The sequence below is a fragment of the Bactrocera dorsalis genome, chromosome 3, assembly GCF_023373825.1.
Source record: "Bactrocera dorsalis isolate Fly_Bdor chromosome 3, ASM2337382v1, whole genome shotgun sequence".
Taxonomy (NCBI): Eukaryota; Metazoa; Arthropoda; class Insecta; order Diptera; family Tephritidae; genus Bactrocera; species Bactrocera dorsalis.
Window position 1 is genome coordinate 60,388,086 of NC_064305.1, and position 20,261 is coordinate 60,408,346.

The 20,261-nt window shown below is 38.8% G+C and overlaps 1 protein-coding gene across 16 annotated transcripts in view; it reads right to left on the minus strand.

Annotated features, from left to right (window-relative positions):
* Nucleotides 1–20,261, minus strand: part of LOC105221940 (transient receptor potential cation channel trpm) — a 293,914-nt gene that overhangs the window by 59,169 nt on the left and 214,484 nt on the right. For all 16 annotated transcript variants that reach the window (XM_049451694.1, XM_049451693.1, XM_049451698.1 and 13 more), the window contains 3 exons: nt 2,336–2,522; nt 1,834–2,023; nt 1,366–1,577 (listed from right to left, as the gene is read on the minus strand). In XM_049451694.1, coding sequence (XP_049307651.1) covers nt 1,366–1,577; nt 1,834–2,023; nt 2,336–2,522 — 589 coding nt within the window. The remainder of the gene's footprint in view (nt 1–1,365; nt 1,578–1,833; nt 2,024–2,335; nt 2,523–20,261) is intronic.

Sequence of the window (20,261 nt, forward strand, 5' to 3'; positions counted from 1 at the left end):
TCATGCATTGGAGTTACACAGCGATAGTCAAGCCAATTTGACTTTACTGCTTTGCGGCTTTGGTTTGGTGGACCGCTGGTTTCTGTTCAACCAGAGCGCTATAAACGACTTCGCGGCTGTACTAGAAAGCTTACTCAACCTATGATGAAAAGATTGGCAGCCTTATGTGTATTCTCTGCAGGAACCTTGGGGTATAGTTTGTAAGCAGGGGGTTTATAGCTAAAATAGACACCAACTATCAAGCTTTATCTGGCGGAGAAGGTTTGAGTCACATTATAAGAGGGTGAATGACGCAAGAGCATGCGATTCGCCAGCGGAACTTACAACTTCTTGACAGACTGATGCTTAATGGAGTAGGCGCCGGAATTTATAGCCCTTAAAGATTCCGGAATACTGCAGTATCTTAGAGGCAGAAGTCTTTGCAGTCAGGAAAGAGGCTGATGCAGCTAACAGAACAGAAAACTATACAGGTATAAATATATGATCAACATATGCGTCAATAGCCAAGCGGCAATTAAAACAGAAATCCCACAGAGTATTACGACGGAGAATGTCCACTGGTCATAGATCAACCAGTATGACGCTGCTTATGTATGTATATAGTGTGTTACAGGCCTCAAAGGGAGTCCGAAAAACGAAATAATTGATGAGATTGCTACCAGAGCTCTACGTCTGGCTACCGAACCAGTACCTTACACTGCTAAAAGCGGTGTTTCCGAAAGAACTTACAAACGGTTCAGGGTGAGCTGGAATGCACACATGGTATCAAAGGGAATACAGGACGGTTGTTGGCTTAGTGACAGTTCACAGCTTACTAGCACCACATGCAAGCCGGATCGGCATTAGTAATGCCGATATATGCGGAAAATCCAAAGAGTCGGCATCAGAGAGACGCTGGAACGCCGTCAATGCTTTTGTTCAACTTTATCTATAATTCATTGTAGATACCTAACAACTTCGTAATTACACTGTAGATGGAGTATCATTTAATCTCTAAACAAGTCGCTGCTTAAGTTCAGAAAAAGCGTTGATGGCCTAGATGACGAATGCCATTAGGCATTACTAAGGACCAGTCGGTCTATGCATGGCATGACTTCTGGCCAGTATACTTATATGAAGATAAATAACTTTGATTTGCTCTCTCTTTATGACTGAGAAGGTTTTGTTATGTAGTTTTCAATGAAATTCGAGATATCAATTTTCCGTTCCTACAAAATTAAGGAAATATTTTTGGTTTTGTAGTATACAGTACATAACATAATTTATTTACGTAGTTTGAGCGATAATACACCTTTTTTAATTGGACCTTAAGAACAACAATTTAATAAAAAACAACAATCATATTTATTAATATTAAATTTTCACCTTAATATTTGTATTTTTGCGCGTTCGCAAGCCGCCCATCCACAAATCGGCCAGTATGACTTGACTGCTCGGATGCGCCAAGAGTGCACGATGATTGGCGGCCACCGCCAGCGAAAGGCAACTTTGGTTCGACCAAGAGTGCAACTCACATGTGAGTAGTCGTTGAGCCTTCTCCGCATCAGTGCGATAGCTGAAGTCCAATAGTTTAATACCTGGAAAGCAAAGTGTGGAAGATAGTGTTACTCACAAATAAGAAAAAATGAGAACTCTCGGAAGCCCGTAGAGATCAACAAAAATTTTGATACCACTAAAGCCACTTGAGGTGACATATTGCTGATGTTTTCACTCGATTTGAACGGGTATCTAAGAGCTATGCGCTCACATAAGCGCTCAGCTGAGACAAATGGAGTGAAAAAGAAAAGACATTTCTCTCTTTCATGCACACACTCACAACCACTCGCCACGTACCTTTGCTTTCGAATTCCTTCGCATATGCACGCAATTCATCATAGATTTCCGTGTCTAAATCATCCTCGGCGGCCTCGTGTGCCATGGCCTTGTACAGTTTACAGGCAACTAGGGATTTCGCCAACGCCTCCTCGCCGTGCGTCCACATAAGCAACGCCATTTGTTGACGTTTCGTAAGCACAGCCCAAATCTGAAGGGGAAAATGCGGCGAATTACAAAGGTTAAAAGCATATTATATAAGTAATCATGTAATGTATTATATAAGTCATTATATAAGTACTCATTATACTATAGAAAACGTTTTAAAAAACGTTCAAGTGTGTATGTCTTGAGTGCGCCGGCATTCATACTCCTTTATATACTTTTACAGTTACATAATATTATTTGGCCATCTAATTTATGATGCTTGAAATTATTACCGTTAGCAGCACCGTTTTCAGCAAATTTCACGCACTCAAGTCATTTGCTCGCCTTTCATGCCGTCGCTCGTAGTCGTACTTACCAACAATTCGTTGAAAGGAAATTCGAAAAGTGCCATTTCCGTTGTGAATGGCAGCAATCCGGTGACCAAACTCAAGGAATTCGCGCCAGCATAGCGTTGATATGTTGAGGATTTGCGGTGTGCATTGGCGTAACTGTTCATTACTTTGGCGTAGATCGGACGAAATTTTCGGCGTGTATAATATGAGCTGTAGAGAGAGGAAAGGAAGATATTTTAAATTTCACTTAATGCGAATTAAAGTATTTAATTTGTCAGCATAATATATGAAATACCGATTGTTATAATAACGGTAATATACTACTGGTAAGGCTGAGCTCAGTCTATTACCGCGGTCATAGCTGGCGGATAGTGGACGACATACGCTAATAAAGTTAGCTGCGAATAGTAATACTCAGCCTCCGACCAAGAGCTACAAGAGAGGAAGGCTTAACTCAAAACGCCTCAATAGACCAATGAACCTCCGACGAAGAGGCGAAAAGCGTCCACAACCCCCACGGGGGTTGCACCTAGAGAGAACCTACCTACGAAAGGGAGGCAGCAAAGCAACGAGGGAACAATACAGCGAGCAGCACTATAAGTCCACAGACGGCGACGAAAACTCTGAGTCTGCGCCCATCATAATCGAGGGCAGTAAGATTCTGCTTATGAAGGACCTGAAATCCGGAACGGATTAGTTTGACAAAGGACTAGCGAGGACAGTATTCTATCACCGCAGAAGTTACGAGTGACATCTTGTCGAAATGGCTGACAGGCTAATACTGTTACCACCTACATATCGTTAAAACCCTGGCAGGTCTTTAAGTACGTTCTAAGCACGTGACCATACTTTTTTGGCCGTACAGTTCAGTTGGCTAGGACGAGGAATACGGAACCGTATTTCGTAGAAGTAGTAGAATGCTTAGATCACCTACACTCACCATTACTCATAAACAACCCAACAAAACTGGAGAAAAGATAAGCTCAAGGGAAACTCCGGCCACACACGCACCACCAGTAAAACAAAGAGAAAGGAAGAGCACCAAGTTGCCACCGCAGAAGGACCTTAAAATTGACCGAAACAGGAGTATAATATTCAAATGAGATGGCAGAAAAGGAAACCTTAGAAAAATGCAAGGGTGTCGTGCAAAGCTGCAGCTGCTAGGAATAAAGAGTCTAAACCAGATCCAGATCCAGACAGTGTTCATCGCCCCTCTCCCCCAGCAAGTCCTTGCTACACATGCCTCCATCGAAGGTAACGGGTGATTTTTTTGAGGTTAGGATTTTCATGCATTAGTATTTGACAGATCACGTGGGATTTCAGACATGGTGTCAAAGAGAAAGATGCTCAGTATGCTTTGACATTTCATCATGAATAGACTTACTAACGAGCAACGCTTGCAAATCATTGAATTTTATTACCAAAATCAGTGTTCGGTTCGAAATGTGTTTCGCGCGCGTGTTTTGTTCAGCGATGAGGCTCATTTCTGGTTGAATGGCTACGTAAATAAGCAAAATTGCCGCATTTGGGGTGAAGAGCAACCAGAAGCCGTTCAAGAACTGCCCATGCATCCCGAAAAATGCACTGTTTGGTGTGGTTTGTACGCTGGTGGAATCATTGGACCGTATTTTTTCAAAGATGCTGTTGGACGCAACGTTACGGTGAATGGCGATCGCTATCGTTCGATGCTAACAAACTTTTTGTTGCCAAAAATGGAAGAACTGAACTTGGTTGACATGTGGTTTCAACAAGATGGCGCTACATGCCACACAGCTCGCGATTCTATGGCCATTTTGAGGGAAAACTTCGGACAACAATTCATCTCAAGAAATGGACCCGTAAGTTGGCCACCAAGATCATGCGATTTAACGCCTTTAGACTATTTTTTGTGGGGCTACGTCAAGTCTAAAGTCTACAGAAATAAGCCAGCAACTATTCCAGCTTTGGAAGACAACATTTCCGAAGAAATTCGGGCTATTCCGGCCGAAATGCTCGAAAAAGTTGCCCAAAATTGGACTTTCCGAATGGACCACCTAAGACGCAGCCGCGGTCAACATTTAAATGAAATTATCTTCAAAAAGTAAATGTCATGAACCAATCTAACGTTTCAAATAAAGAACCGATGAGATTTTGCAAATTTTATGCGTTTTTTTTTTTAAAAAAGTTATCAAGCTCTTAAAAAATCACCCTTTACTCGTACGTGAGCAGAGGGCTGGCTCGGTTACTAGTATACCAAGTATTTTGGAATGAAATCAAAGTGTGCGAGTGTTTCAGAGTAGCCAGTCATCCAAGACTTCTCTGAGTTCGAAGGCAGCTTTCGCAGCCATTCACCTTGCAGCTAAGAAGCTGATTATTTGTCAGATACGCCGATATCAGATCAGGGGATAGAGGATATAGTCATACAAATTTATCTGATGCTAGAAAGATTTCAAGCTTTACCCAGTGCTCAGTGATTTCAATACGTTCGGATAAATTTAATACAATATAATTTATATACATACATTACAACCGTAAAAACTAAACTTATCCTCAAATTTTAAGAACAAGTGAGCGTCATAAAAAATAATAAATTTAAAGTCTAACATAACCTTAAAGTAAATACAAGTAGTTCACCCCTACTAATCTTTCCACATCGCGGGCACATACTCGTGTATGTACAAGTCCATTCGTAAGCTGTTGCTGTCGCACAAAGCCCGAGAGATAAGTAAATACGCACAATAATTGAAGTTAAACAAGGAAAGCGGGTGGAGGGAAGGGCAACACAATAGCCATTCAGGCGCAACAATGCCGGCGCACTCATAAGGCAGAGAGCAAACGTACAACAAACGCTTAAAGGACAATGAATCATGAAAAGGGTCAGGTGACACGTTGTTGTTGCAACGCGCACTGATTGCCGGAGCAATGAGCAAAATCAACAAATGATTTTATTTGCAAGGTCCACAATTATTGATTTAAGCTTTTATCGAGCATTTAAACGCTTTTAACCCATTCGCTGCTTTGCATAGTTGCCCTAAGCGTAATATGGCAACACTTTCATATTCCGTTACTGGTTAGGTTGCGAGTTGGGGGTGCGCGTTGTGCTCAGCAGCGGTTTGTGTAAATACTCGAGAAGTGAAATTTCGTAGAAAATTGATTTTGCATAGCCGGAGGGTAAATGTGGCATCCCACATTTGCGTAAATAGTTGTTTGTTTTAAATATAACAGCGTGTGGCGAACATTTAAAATACGTGGCACTGTAAGAGTCGAAGAAAGGCTTATGACATCTAACTGTTCGGTTAAGTTAAAGAAGTGAAAGTAAACTTCAGATACTCGACTGTAGCTCCATAGCTTTCAGCGCATATCTATTGCTAGGTGTATGAAGAAAGGAGAAAGACTGTAGGGACTCAACTTATATTTTAATAAATTATCAAAATCTAAACGAATTAATTCTTAATAGATTAAAATTTCCGTCGTCTAGTCAAGTTAACGCCCTTGAAACACTTAATAACTTTCATTTTATTAAGCAAAGCAATAAATAATCATGTTTTTTGAACCAATTTAGAGAAAAGTCAAATTTGTACTTTTTAGTCAAGCCGGTGTAAAATATCACCACAATTATATATGTACTTTCTGCATCTGATTCAAAACTTCGAGAGAAACCTTTTTGAAAGTATATGCAGCACTCAGACGATCCAAAAAAGATAAATGACTTGGGTCTGAAATCTTGCAAATCCGCAAAAAATCCTCTTGTCACTGCGAAAGTGAGGTCTAAACGGCGAGACTGGTACTAAGTATCACGAAATGAGGACTTCTGACAAGTAGAGGAATGTTATACATAGGCTGCTATATATATTTCTGGACTAGACAACACTAAGTGTTACAGGTGCAATCTCAGAACGTTTGCAATCATCACTCAGAACTTTCTGTTATTTAATCGTGAATTGTTTTATTTACAGGGAATTAAAAAATTCATCTCGCGATCAATTTTTACAATTTTCGACGTGGATTATCACGACAAGAGTGCATCGATGAACTAAAATCTTTGTATGACTATGAAGCACCATCCTATAGCACTGTGGAAACTGTTACCACGAATTCAATCGTGGCCGACGCTCGCTCAAAAACGAATTCCGTGAAGGTGGTTCAAAAACAGCCGTTGTGCCAGAAAACATCGACGCCGTACTGATAATGCAAGACCGTCATGTAACATACCTTCAGATAGAGGCATGCCTATGCATTTCTCCCACCAGCATACATTCGATATTGCATGAACACCTGGCCGTAAAAAAGGTTTATTCTCGTTGGATCCCGCACAATTTGACAACCGCTCAAAAAAAGGCTCGTGTGGATTGGTGTAAAGAAATGCTGAAAAAACACGATCGCGGTGCTTTAAAAGACGTTTATAAGATCGCCACAGGTGACGAATCATGGATCTATGCGTATGAGCCCGAAATAAAACAGCAATCGACCGTGTGGGTCTTCCGAGACGAGCCAAATCCAACGAAAGTTGTTCGTGGAAGAAGCACTTCGAAGCAAATGGTCGCCTGTTTCTTCGGCAAAACTGGTCATGTGGCGACTGTTCCACTTGAGCAACGTAGGACGGTCAATTCTGAGTGGTACACTACCATTTGTTTGCCTGAAGTCTTCGGAGAAATTCGAAAAACGAACAAGAGAAGACGAATCATTGTGCACCATGACAATGCGAGCTCTCACACATCGGCTCAAACCAGCGCCTTCTTGACCGGCCAAAACGTCGAATTGATGGATCATCCGCCGTACAGCCCTGACTTGGCACCCTGTGAGTTCTTTTTATTCCCACACATCAAGAAAATAAGGCGTGGTCAACGATTTTCGTCGGCAGAAGATGCTGTTGAAGCATTCAAAAACCATGTTTTGGAGGTGTCTCAATCGGAGTAGAAAAAGTGCTTCGAAAATTGGTTTGAGCGCATGCAAAAGTGTATAAATGTTGATGGAGAATATTTTGAAAAACAATAAAGCCATTTTCGTTGATAAATATTCCTATTTTCATTATTAGGCCAGAAATATATATAGCAGCCCTAGTATTACTAGCTGATAGATTAGATTTAGATTAAAAATATTTCCTTTTGTTTTTCATGTCATATCTAATTTCTCAGCCAAAATTCTTACAAAACAGAATTTCATCGATTTTCCCTTCAATTCAACCCGAAAACTAGTTTCTAGACCCCGGCCCTAGGCCGTCATTTAACTTTTGACGACCAGCTTTAATCGTGTAAACTAACGAACGATTTGAGAACGACTCACCATAAACTTCTTTCATCAATTTCTTTTTTTCTTTACGATATTGGTCTACCTAAATACAGTCTTACTTGATTTCCTTCTCTACAAGTATCCAATGTTGTCAATTTCCTAATGCCTTAATGACAATTTTTTATATTTTTTGGTGTAAATTTATTTCGTTTTTTTATTTTAGGCGATTTTCTTTGCTGTTTTAGCGCTATGAAAAGTTTCTTATTTAAGTCTACACAAATCTGCTTGTTTCGGTCATTTATTTTATTTTATTTATTAAATGAAAAATAATATTACACCTGTACAATTATTTTTTTACAGAGTAAGAAGCACTCGCTGTCAGGGCTTACGGCTTTTTAGATGATTCAATATAAGAAAATTTACACTTGAAGCCTACCTTGCTTGGACGTACCATATTTTAGACTTAAACTAACATTTTTAACTTTGCATGGCTTATTTTTCACAAAAACATTTGTAAAATGTTTGAAAGATGCTCTAAACTTCTTTTAAATGCAGGAATATTTTGAAGAGTAAATAGTTAAATTGTTTTTTTTTTTTGTTATTATTTTTAAAGAGAAAACCAAATTTTGTTCTAATTAAATGCCTCTAATTCTAGTGTCACTCCATTGGCACCCAATGTTTCTTGAGTATATGCACAATTGCGGCAATAAAACGTTTTTAGCAAACATAAATCCTCGATTGAAAAGATTTTTTCAAGCGATAGGAATTGCGTTTAAAAATTATTGACGAAGAAGCTTAGTTTAATATATTATTTGCTTTTATATTTAATTCTTCACGTAAATCCAAAGTAAATTTGAAGAAAAGTGTAAGGATTTCAAGATTTTTTTGTTTTTGGGTTTTAAGTCACGTTTAATTTATTTCTTGTTCATGTATACATACATATGTACATACATATCAATGTTTTATTGTATGCATTTATATTTATTGTGTACCATTCTCTTTCGGATGAAAGCACGTAATTTACCATTCTTTAAAAATAATAAGAACTGGATATACTACATACATATATGCGCATATGTATGTATATATATTAGGGTGTGTATTTTTTTAAGATGAATTTTTTTATTTAAACGCCACTTGAAGTTTCAGCATTTGCCTCAACCGTATCTATGTTTTTGGCTTTCTCGTGAATATGAAATGTATTTTTTGATATTTTTCATTCAACAAGTAACTCGACAACTTTGAAAAGTTGATTCGGTGATACAAAATTTTCCACTCTAACAAAAGTTGTCAATAACTTTTACCATAAAACCACTTTTTTTAAAGTTATACACAGTCAAAGTTAAGCATCAAGTGTACTGAGACTTCATGCAAGTGATTTAGGTACAATCAGTGTTGCTCATACGCCATGGTGTACTGTATGAGTACGGTTAAAGGCGTGTAACTATTAAAGAGATATTTTTATGGAAATAATCAGTAAGACTTTTAAATTTATAATTTAAGTTGTATTATTGTTTTTTTTTTGTTTTTGCTGGAGTTCAAAAGTTCATTACAAAATTTAAAAAACTCTTATGTAAAATACATTAGAAAATTAAAAAAATATTAGTTACAATTTAAATTGACAATAAATATATTTCAGTTCCGTTTGTAAACTCAAGAAAATTGGGAAAATAACGGTCACCCTAACATATACTATATGTACATAAATACAAGTGCTTTGTGCAGCACAATGCGTGCTTGATTGGCATTTATGGCTAATGCTAGGCCGTCTGGCTATAAAAGGCACATGTCACTGATATACATTATATAAAAAGGATAGTGTTAAAAAGGATTTTCCAACAGACAACAAGCATACACACAGTCACGTAAATGCTTAAACCTGAATGTGGATTTATTTTGGGCACCTTTCGGTAGGCTGCGTTCAAGTGACACGTCCGGTGGCATGCATTTGTATATTGAATTTATTTTATTTGGCTAAATTAAGCACGACGAATTGCGGAAGGATATCGTTAAATTGTCGGCTATAGACAAATAAACCACATGGAGAAACACAATTTGTGCGATTTTTCATTTAGGCAGGGCAAAATATTTGCGGAAAATATTAAATTTACTGGTGAAAGAGAAAGCATCAACGTGCCATAAATAGCTGAAGAAACATAAAATAAAATAAATGTAAGTTACAGTTATACTCGTACATATTAAAAATAGATATATGCTTGCAATAGTTTAGTATTGCTTAAGATTTGTTGCACATGAACGAGGATATCGTTTAAATCCTTTATTTATTATTATACATAGAAGTGTAATAAAATACTGAATGAGGCAATAATGAAAGCTTGCTATTGTTAACTTTTGTTGAAAATTTTAATGTAGAAAATAATTCTTAAAAAGCGCAAGGGTTGGAGTTCAATTAATACATAAAAGCCTTGGCAATAGTGTTCCATCCTTTCGATCAATAATACAGTCCTGTCAAAAAGAAATTATCAGCGATGTTATTGATAAAAAATTCTACTTTGTAAGCATTCATGTAAAATACAAGAAAGAAACAGCTAAGTTCGGGTGTAACTAAACAATTTATACTCTTGTAACTAGCAGAAATCAAAGTCAGGGAAATATTTTGAGGTGTAAAGCCAAACATACGAGGTGTGTTCAAAAAGTATCGCGAATTTTGTGTTTTTTCAAAAATTATTTATTTATTCATGAATATCTATTTTGTCCCCTTCAAAGTAATCCCCATGAGTTATTATACACTTGTGCCAACGGTTTTTCCAATCTTCGAAGCACTTCAAAAAATCATTTTTTTTATCTTCTTCAGCTCCTTCTCTTTATCTCGTCAAGAGAAGCGTAACGTCGTCCTTTCATGGGCCTCTTCAGTTTAGGGAACAAGAAGAAGTCACAGGGGGCCAGATCTGGGGACTACGGCATCATTAGTGTGTTGTTTTTGGCCAAAAAGTCGCGTACAAGCAACGATGTGTGAGCAGCCAATTTTTGTTCTTCCACAAATCCGGGCGTTTCTGGCGGATTGCTTCGCGCAAATTGCGCATAACTTGCAGGTAATACAGTCCACGAAAAAAGTATAGCGTACAAACAAATATTTCATATTATATCAAACTTATTCGAAGTGTTAATAACTTATATGGTTACCGTTAGCCAAAATAACGCTGTTTATGCGCCTCGGCATGGATTCAATTAGGGAGCGAAGAGTGGAAATGGGTATTTTTTTCAATTCGGCTTCAATGCACTTCCTTAGATCTCTAACAGTATCAAATTGTCGACCACCGGAATAAACTTGCTGCGAAAGTATTCCCCAGAGATTTTCCGTGGGGTGTAAGTCGGGACTTATAGCGGGCCAGTCCATTAATGCTATATATCTGTCCATAAAGAAACGTTTTGTTGCAGCTGGATTGTGTATCGCGGCGTTATCTTGCTGAAAAATTCAGGGTTCCTCACAAAATCGTTCGAAAAAATCTATTAAAGCGTTGTCTAACAGTTCAATATAACTTATAGAATTTATTTTATACGTTACAAAACAAATTGGGGTTACACCATTGTATCCGAAAGCCCCCATACCATAAGAGATTACCCCTTGAAATTTCTCGAATGCCTTGTTTATAGTGGTCGCCGAATATCTCTTCAATATTTGTCATTGCCGTCGAGGCCATCTAAATTAAATTATTTTTCATCACTAAAAACCACTTTTTTCTACTTGTCGTCCCACAATTAATGCTTTTGGGTATATTGCATCCTTGCAGTTTTGTGCCGAGGTAGCAACTTAGGCTTAGGCGCTCGTTTGGCATACTAGATGTTACTATTCTCTTTTAAAATCTACTGAAGTCGACGGGTGGACACTTCAAGATTTAGTTGAAGCCAAATTTTTGCTGGAGAAATGTTCTTACTGACTGCCAAATGCTTTATTTGCCGTTTCAACCGTTCATCAACCTTTGGAGGACGTCCATTTCTTTTTGTTCTACTATAAATTTCGGGATTTTTTAAAACGGAACATATTGTTTTCTTGTTGCGATGGAATATTTCAGCTATATCCCTTATTGCAGCTCCACACTTCCGCATCGTTTGAATTTTAGAGCGCTCAACAAGCGATGACTGGGTTCCGCGAGGCATTTCTAAATTAGTTATTAAATTAAGCTCGTTAGGATGGATAAATATTTTTTTAATCATTAATTTAAAACAAACTCACTTTAAAAATCCTTAAAAATACAGAGTAAATGTAACGTCTTGTCGATACGGAATACTTTGACCTTTTTGTACGCTATAATTATTTCGCTCTGAATGTACAAGTGCGCAAATTAAACAGAAAGTAACGGTACTACAAAAGTACCGGTGCCACTAATAAGTTCTGATCAATAATGAACAAATAGGTCGCAATTGCTTACATGCAATCATTTTCAAAAAAAAGCTTGTAAACTTCCCTAAATTCCTTTTTTTTATTTTGTACACTATACTTATTTCGGTGACTGTATTCATTATTGACCGTTCTTCCCTGTGGCAAGAACTCATATAGAGTAAAGTCAGTCGGATGTTCGAAAATCCTGATATTAGTTACATATATAGGAGCTATATGTGGAAGTTCACGCAAGTGAGGAAAGTTCTCTGATCGCCATTCACTTGGGAGTGGCCAGAAACGATTCTTTTACATATGACTCAAGCAGCTCACGACTTCCGGTCTTTGACCAAGTATCCTCTGGGTAGCCTAAGAACATCCGTTTGAAGGCGAGCTAACGTGAGAAGGCGAAATATCCCCTACATAGGGTTGTGCGCTGGGTTTGGGACCCGCCACGTAAAAAAACAACCCCAGCGAATTGCAACAACCAGCCTCGGATGAGAGACCCCCCTTTTGATGACGACCATGGAAAACGAAATAAGGACTACGAATTGAGGGCATGCACCTGGAATGTCCGGTCCCTTAATTGGGAAGGTGCCGCTGCCCAGCTGGTTGATGTCCTCGTGAAAATAAAGGCTGACATCACCGCCGTCCAAGAAATGCGATGGACGGGACAAGGACAAAGACGAGTAGGTCCTTGTGGCATTTACGATGACGATGTGACCAAAGATGACTTTTATGAGCGCTTGGAGCTCGCTTATGAGAGCTGCCCCCGCCACGATGTCAAAATCGTGCTTGGCGACTTCAACGCCAGGGTGGGCAAAGAAGGTATCTTTGGCACTACGGTCGGTAAATTCAGCCTCCACGAGGAAACATCCCCAAATGGGTTGAGGCTGATCGACTTCGCCGGGGCCCGAAATATGGTTATCTGTAGTACTAGATTCCAGCATAAGAAGATTCATCAAGCTACCTGGCTGTCTCCGGATCGAAAAACTACCAACCAGATCGATCATGTTGTGATAGACGGAAGACACGTCTCCAGTGTTTTAGATGTGCGTGCGCTCCGAGGTCCTAACATCGACTCGGACCACTATCTTGTTGCAGCTAAGATTCGCACCCGCCTCTGTGCAGCAAAAAACGCACGCCAACAAACACAAGGAAGGTTCGACGTCGAGAAGCTGCAATCACAACAGACAGCCGAGCGATTTTCTACTCGGCTTGCACTCCTGCTCTCTGAGAGCACTCGTCAACAACTCGGTATAAGGGAACTGTGGGACGGCATTTCAAACTCCTTACGTACAGCTGCAACCGAAACCATTGGTTTTCGGAAGGTGCAAAAGAACAGCTGGTACGACGAGGAGTGCCGTGTCGCAGCGGAGAGAAAACAGGCTGCCTACCTCGCAACGTTACGATCGACCACAACACGTGCGGGATGGGATAGATACCGAGAGTTGAAGAGGGAAGCGAGACGCATTTGTAGACAGAAAAAGAAAGAGGCCGAAATGCGTGAGTACGAAGAGCTTGATAAGCTGGCCGACACGGGTAATGCTCGAAAATTCTACCAAAAGATGCGGCGGCTTACAGAAGGTTTCAAGACCGGAGCATACTCATGTAGAACCCCCCAAGGTGATCTAGTCACCGATGCCCAGAGCATACTTAAATTATGGAGGGAACACTTCTCCAGCCTGCTGAATGGCAGTGAACACACAACGCCAGGAGAAGACGAACCCGATTCCCCAATCGATGACGATGGAAAAGACGTTCCATTGCCCGACCAAGAAAAAGTTCGAATAGCAATTACCCGCCTGAAGAACAACAAAGCGGCGGGGGCGGATGGATTGCCAGCCGAGCTATTCAAACACGGCGGCGAAGAACTGATAAGGAGCATGCATCAACTTCTTTGTAAAATATGGTCGGACGAAAGCATGCCCAACGATTGGAATTTAAGTGTGCTATGCCCAATCCATAAAAAAGGAGACCCCACAATCTGCGCCAACTACCGTGGGATTAGCCTCCTTAATATCGCGTATAAGGTTCTATCGAGCGTACTGTGTGAGAGATTAAAGCCCACCGTCAACAAACTGATTGGACCTTATCAGTGTGGCTTCAGACCTGGTAAATCAACAACCGACCAGATATTCACCATGCGCCAAATCTTGGAAAAGACCCGTGAAAGGAGAATCGACACACATCACCTCTTCGTCGATTTTAAAGCTGCTTTCGACAGTACGAAAAGGAGCTGCCTTTATGCCGCAATGTCTGAATTTGGTATCCCCGCAAAACTAATACGGCTGTGTAAACTGACATTGAGCCGGACCAAAAGCTCCGTCAGGATCGGGAAGGACCTCTCCGAGCCGTTCGATACCAAACGAGGTTTCAGACAAGGCGACTCCCTATCGTGCGATTTCTTCAATCTGCTGCTGGAGAAAATAGTTCGAGCTGCAGACTTAATCGAGCAGGTACAATCTTTTATAAGAGTGTACAGCTGCTGGCGTATGCCGATGATATTGATATCATCGGTCTCAACACCCGCGCCGTTAGTTCTGCTTTCTCCAGACTGAACAAGGAAGCAACGCAAATGGGTCTGGCAGTGAACGAGGGCAAGACGAAATATCTCCTGTCATCAAACAAACAGTCGTCGCACTCGCGACTTGGCACTCACGTCACTGTTGACAGTCATAACTTTGAAGTTGTAGATAATTTCGTCTATCTTGGAACCAGCGTAAACACCACCAACAATGTCAGCTTTGAAATCCAACGCAGGATAACTCTTGCCAACAGGTGCTACTTCGGACTGAGTAGGCAATTGAGAAGCAAAGTCCTCTCTCGACAGACAAAAACCAGACTCTATAAGTCACTCATAATTCCCGTCCTGCTATATGGTGCAGAGGCCTGGACGATGTCAACAACAGATGAGTCGACGTTGCGAGTTTTCGAGAGAAAAGTTCTGCGAAAGATTTATGGTCCTTTGCGCGTTGGCCACGGCGAATATCGCATTCGATGGAACGATGAGCTGTACGAGATATACGGCGACATTGACATAGTTCAGCGAATTAAAAGACAGCGGCTACGCTGGCTAGGTCATGTTGTCCGAATGGACGAAAACACTCCAGCTCTGAAAGTATTCGACGCTGTACCCGCCGGGGGAAGCAGAGGAAGAGGAAGACCTCCACTCCGTTGGAAGGACCAAGTGGAGAAGGACCTGGCTTCGCTTGGAATATCCAATTGGCGCCACGTAGCGAAGAGAAGAAACGACTGGCGCGCTGTTGTTGACTCGGCTATAATCGCGTAAGCGGTGTCTACGCCAGTAAAGAAGATATAGGAGCTAGGCCAAGTTTTCGCTTTAATTTATCTATTTTAAACACAACGATATACTGTTATGAGTAAAACACGATCTCTTATTTTCTCAATGTGACCGATATATCCTGCATAATGTTACCTGGAAGTTCGAAAATCTTTATATTAGGTATATGGTGTCTAAAGAAAGTATTGACCCGATTCAACGCATTTTTGACACACCTTTATTATAAAAGGATTTCTTTGAATTTTAATCGCATATCTCCCACATTGACCGATATTTTTGGTTAAAAGTCAACTATAGATACGGTGGTCCACATATTCGGTACCTGAAAGCTTGAACAGTTTCGTTTTGGAATTGGCCAATTTTTAGTGATAGGGTGGTATATCTTTGGATTATAAACTTTATTAATTTAATATTTTATTAAACTCACTTAACTTATTATAACTTTAATTGTCAGGCAGCGGCTTGTCTGCCACTTCTGAATACTTCTGTACTTCTGTTTTAGTCAACTATTGTCTACTATGCTCGACTGTATATTTCGAATATTGTTCGAGTGTAGTTCGAATTGATCATATGTTCGTATAGTTTTGGTCAGAGGTGCATTTAAAAGGCACGTCCGCTACGTGTGGACCATTGACCCACAGGTTCCACTCCCACATATATTAGAGAAATTATTAGTGCAAAATTGTATTCTGTTATTATAATTACTTCTTGACTTGTGTACTGGAAGGTCAAAGAATCTAATGGAATTTAAAATTTTGTTATGTGCGAAGTAGGCGTTCAAGTCTCATTTTGACAATTTTTACGCTGACAGAAAACTATGATAAAAATGCTACCTGCTGAATTTTGTTGAAATCGGTCAGTCGGAAATGAGCGGTGCCACGCCCATCCTCCAATTTTCACACCGGCACCGGCTCGCATTACGCTTTTTCATACCATCGCGGTGGTAAAATTAATGTCTCCGGTGTATTTAGTTATTGATTTATTTGATTTATCGCGCTTTCAGTAGTTTTTAACAGTACCGTTATATGGGGAGTGGGCGATTTCATCCCTTTTCACACTGGAGTTCTTATAATATTTGCGCTGAGCGAATTTGGTTGTTGTAGCTTAAGTGGTTTAGCAGATATGCACATTAAACATGATAGAGGGCGGGGCCATGCCTATTTTTGAAGAAAATTTTGTTCACAGGTTAATTAGTGAAGTGCATAACTTGAATACCAAAAAAAAAAAACGAAATGAAAAAAGTCGCCATTTGACTCATCGTTGCCAGATTATGGGTTTCAAAATGTATGGAGCGAAAATGGTCTTCGACATATTGATATCAGCGAGAAAGCCTATAAGCTTACATAATAAGGGGAAAAACACAATCTTCACAAAAAGTATTTACAATTTTTTTTTTTTATTTCTTAATTTCTCTAAAAAAACTCTTACGAAAATTTCTTTAAAAAAAAATTTTCAATAAAAAATTAAAAAAAAAAAATATCTTCTCAAATTCAAATTCAGAACAAAACGTTGAAAAACCATTAACCCATAGCTCTCATGTTTTAAATTTTAATTATAGGCGCATATAATATTGTTGACGCTTCAACTCCACAAGCACAAATATATTTGTATCAGCAATAGCCAGCGAAATATAAGCTAATACTCAGTTGGGTCAACTCTGAAACTCAACACACACACAAAAAAGTATACGCCCACATGTAAGAGGTGCAAATTAGGCACCAAAATATAAAAATAAGAGAAGCAAAAGTTCGTAAAGTTACGAAATTTCATTATTTTGTTGGTCAAAAGCTGACAAAAACTTGCCAAAATAAAAAGGGGAAAAATAGCAACCAAACTGACCAAAAGACCAAATAGCGAATACATGTTTATATAGAATAGTATAAAAAATTCAATAACGCCAGCCAACACCAAATCCCTCGTGTCACATAAGCACCACGCAATAATATTAAAGGCTACAACAACATCATGACAACAAAAAGTGACCCAAAATGTAAAAACGGATCTATTTTCAACGCTATTGCGCACCCTCGTCATCGTTATTACCACCTACTAAAGCCACTAAATAAAATGGCAACGCCACAGAGCACATTATCGGCGTCATCATCATCAAATCGTAGTTAGAACAGCATTCACTTTTAAACTCTATTGGCCAAAGAGGGTGCACTTTGACTTTTCGCAGCTGAAACAAAACCAGCAAAAGTGAGGAAAAGTTAAATAAAGTGAGAAACTAAAAAAAGGGAATAAGTATTGATAGCAGAGGAATTGGAGCGAATGAAAGAGCGGCAAAGGATTAAGTGAAATGAGATAGACTTGAAGATTTGGCAAAATTAGCATGAAAAAGTTTAACAAGAACAAAAGCTAAAGTCAATGCATATTTAATTTAATTGAAGCGAGTGAGTGGAAATTAAAAAGTTTAATTAAAGAAATTGAATTTAGGCAAATTGCTTAAAGTTAAGTCGTTGAAAATTAAAAAAAAAGAAAAAGAAATATAAAAAAATTAAAGAAAAAATTAAGAAAAAAAAATTGAAAAAAAAAATCTTCAAAGGAACGCACAAAAATTTCTCAGCGGCTAAATACACGCTAAATTGTTAACTACGTTGAAATTAAAAAAAATTAGAAGTCCTAAAATAAAAAAAAAAATGTTTCAGCCAACAAAAAAATGGGGACCAAATACAAGCTGAATTATAGAAATCACATCTGCACAATTACACTCGTGTGTAGCACATGCTTCTATTTCCGGCGCAGGCAGGCGGTGGCGTATGAGTGATTTGCCATATTGAAATCAACATGAATAATTCAGGAGCGTGGCATTAAGTATGTGTAAATACAAGCAAGTATGTAAATGTGCGGCTGTCATAAATGTCTATTCGAGTGCCAGCGCACAATTTATGCGTGGCTAAAAATAGCGCGGAGATGTCGATTTGCTGGTGTGCAACAGACGGTGGCGCAGTGCGTATAAGTAATGCAGATCTCCGTATATTGTATTGGTTTATGAATATGTACACATGTACATATATGTAAAAAAAAAAATTACGCTGTGAAGTGTGTTTTAAAACGATTTTTCTTGCCGATGATATTATAAAATAATATTTCTTCTATATTAAGAGGTGGTGTTCTGGGAAGACAGTGGGTATTGGTATTGAAGTATTTTTGAGTGTGTATGCAATAGACCAGTGTAGTGAAGTATTTCAAAATGACAAAAAAAAAAAAAATCATAATCTTATTAGAAAAAAAACACCGTAAAACCCAGCTGAAAAACGTAATAGTATATATCGTCACCTGAAATGCAAAATAACGTAACAACATTTTCAGAAATTTAAAGTGGCATCAATGAAACACGCAATAAAACAGAATAGGAGTGAAAACAAAATTTAATATTGGTTAAAACTGGTTTATATCTGAGTGCAGAACCTGAAAATGTTGAACATATGTAATATTATCTTTGTAATTTGAAGTGGTGAAGCGTAATCAATAAGACACTCAATTTCGAATTTTTTGATGATACGTTATTTTGCATTTCAGGTGACGATATATATTTTATACTATCCCAAAGTATGGACTTCCAAAAACAAACTGAATTTAGAAAAACTTATATCTTGATTTAAAAATTTTTGATTGAAAATTAAGAGTTTTTTTCGATATTAGTTCAAGACAAATAGAATAGATAATATTTTGAATAAAAAATTACAGTATGTGTTTTCGCCAAATTTCGTGAAAGAATCCATTTTTTTATACAAAAGGAAAATAAAAAACCCAAAAAATGGGTTATGTAAATTTTTCATACAAATATTGAGGTTATGTAAAAAAAGTCTTTGAAAAAAAGTTATAGACCATTTACTTACCTACAACATTGGCATACAACATTTTTCAATAGGACTGTTAGTTTTGCCGGAATTCGAAATAACCCTTAACCATTAACCCTTAAAAATTCAGTCAAATTTTCCGACCTCAGTGGGTTTTGAGCTAGGAAAGCATACGCCTAGCTTTGAAACAATAAGAGTGTTATATATAAGCTCTAATAGTTACAAGTAAAAAACGCAAATCAGGCGGTGTGAATATCTTTATGGTTCTGATAGGGTAGCAGCAAATCAGCGATATTTCGGATGTCAAAAATGCACCATGCTCGAGAAGACCAATTATCGAAAATATCAATAAAATAATAGAAAATGTCGACTTGCACCGTTGTGTAAGCACTATTTTGAACTATTTTGGTTCAGAAGCTAATCGTCGCACATAAAAAAAATACTTTTGAAGCCATTCAAAAGAGGTGGATATAAAAAGAGCAGGATGAATGGATGCCACACGTGTTAACGGAAAAAGAAAATCACGGAGCACATTTACATCTTCGAACAGCTGCTCAATCGCACTGAAATCGAACCGTTTTTGAAACGAATTAAGACTAATTATGAAAGGCGGGTAACTTACGATAGCGTTAAGCGAAAAAGGTCATGATCGAGTCACGGTAAGCCGAAAAAATGACAAAGCCAGTATTGACTGTCAGGAAGGTTTCGACATATGACAAGGAATTATCTGCTATGAGCAGTTTCGCTACAGTCAGACGTCAACAAGGGAAGCAGAGCAAGTTCTCCTCTGGGTGGTATATTCTAGGTAACGCTGAATGGTGACCTTTCCGGCACTTGGACTCCTAGGGAATTTTTGCTCTTTGCTTGAAATGGACCGTACGTACGTTCTGCTTCTGTCATTATTACGCTGGGTAAGTTTAAGTTGCCTCCAGTGTGGTTGGAGAAGAACGAAGAAAAAACAAAACTCTACTCTATCCTCTTAGACACGATGAGCCAGGGAGGCGGATCGTCAGTTGATGGATCCGTCTTCAGTCTCGAGCGTCTGTTCGAAGAGAATCGGACGAATAATGACAATGGCGGGGAACTCGTTATGTTGACGAATAGTTCAGAACTAAATGTTTATGTTCTTAACAATTTCAGCAAAAAGGATGCCCTTTATTGATATGCTAGAAGTGAGTGCCGGCAAACTCTAGCTTGTCTCGGTCTATATACCGCATGAGGACGAGTTGGAGCCACCTTCGTATCTACTGATGAGAGTTTATAGAGAGCCGTCTGCGGAAATGTGGAAGACTGTT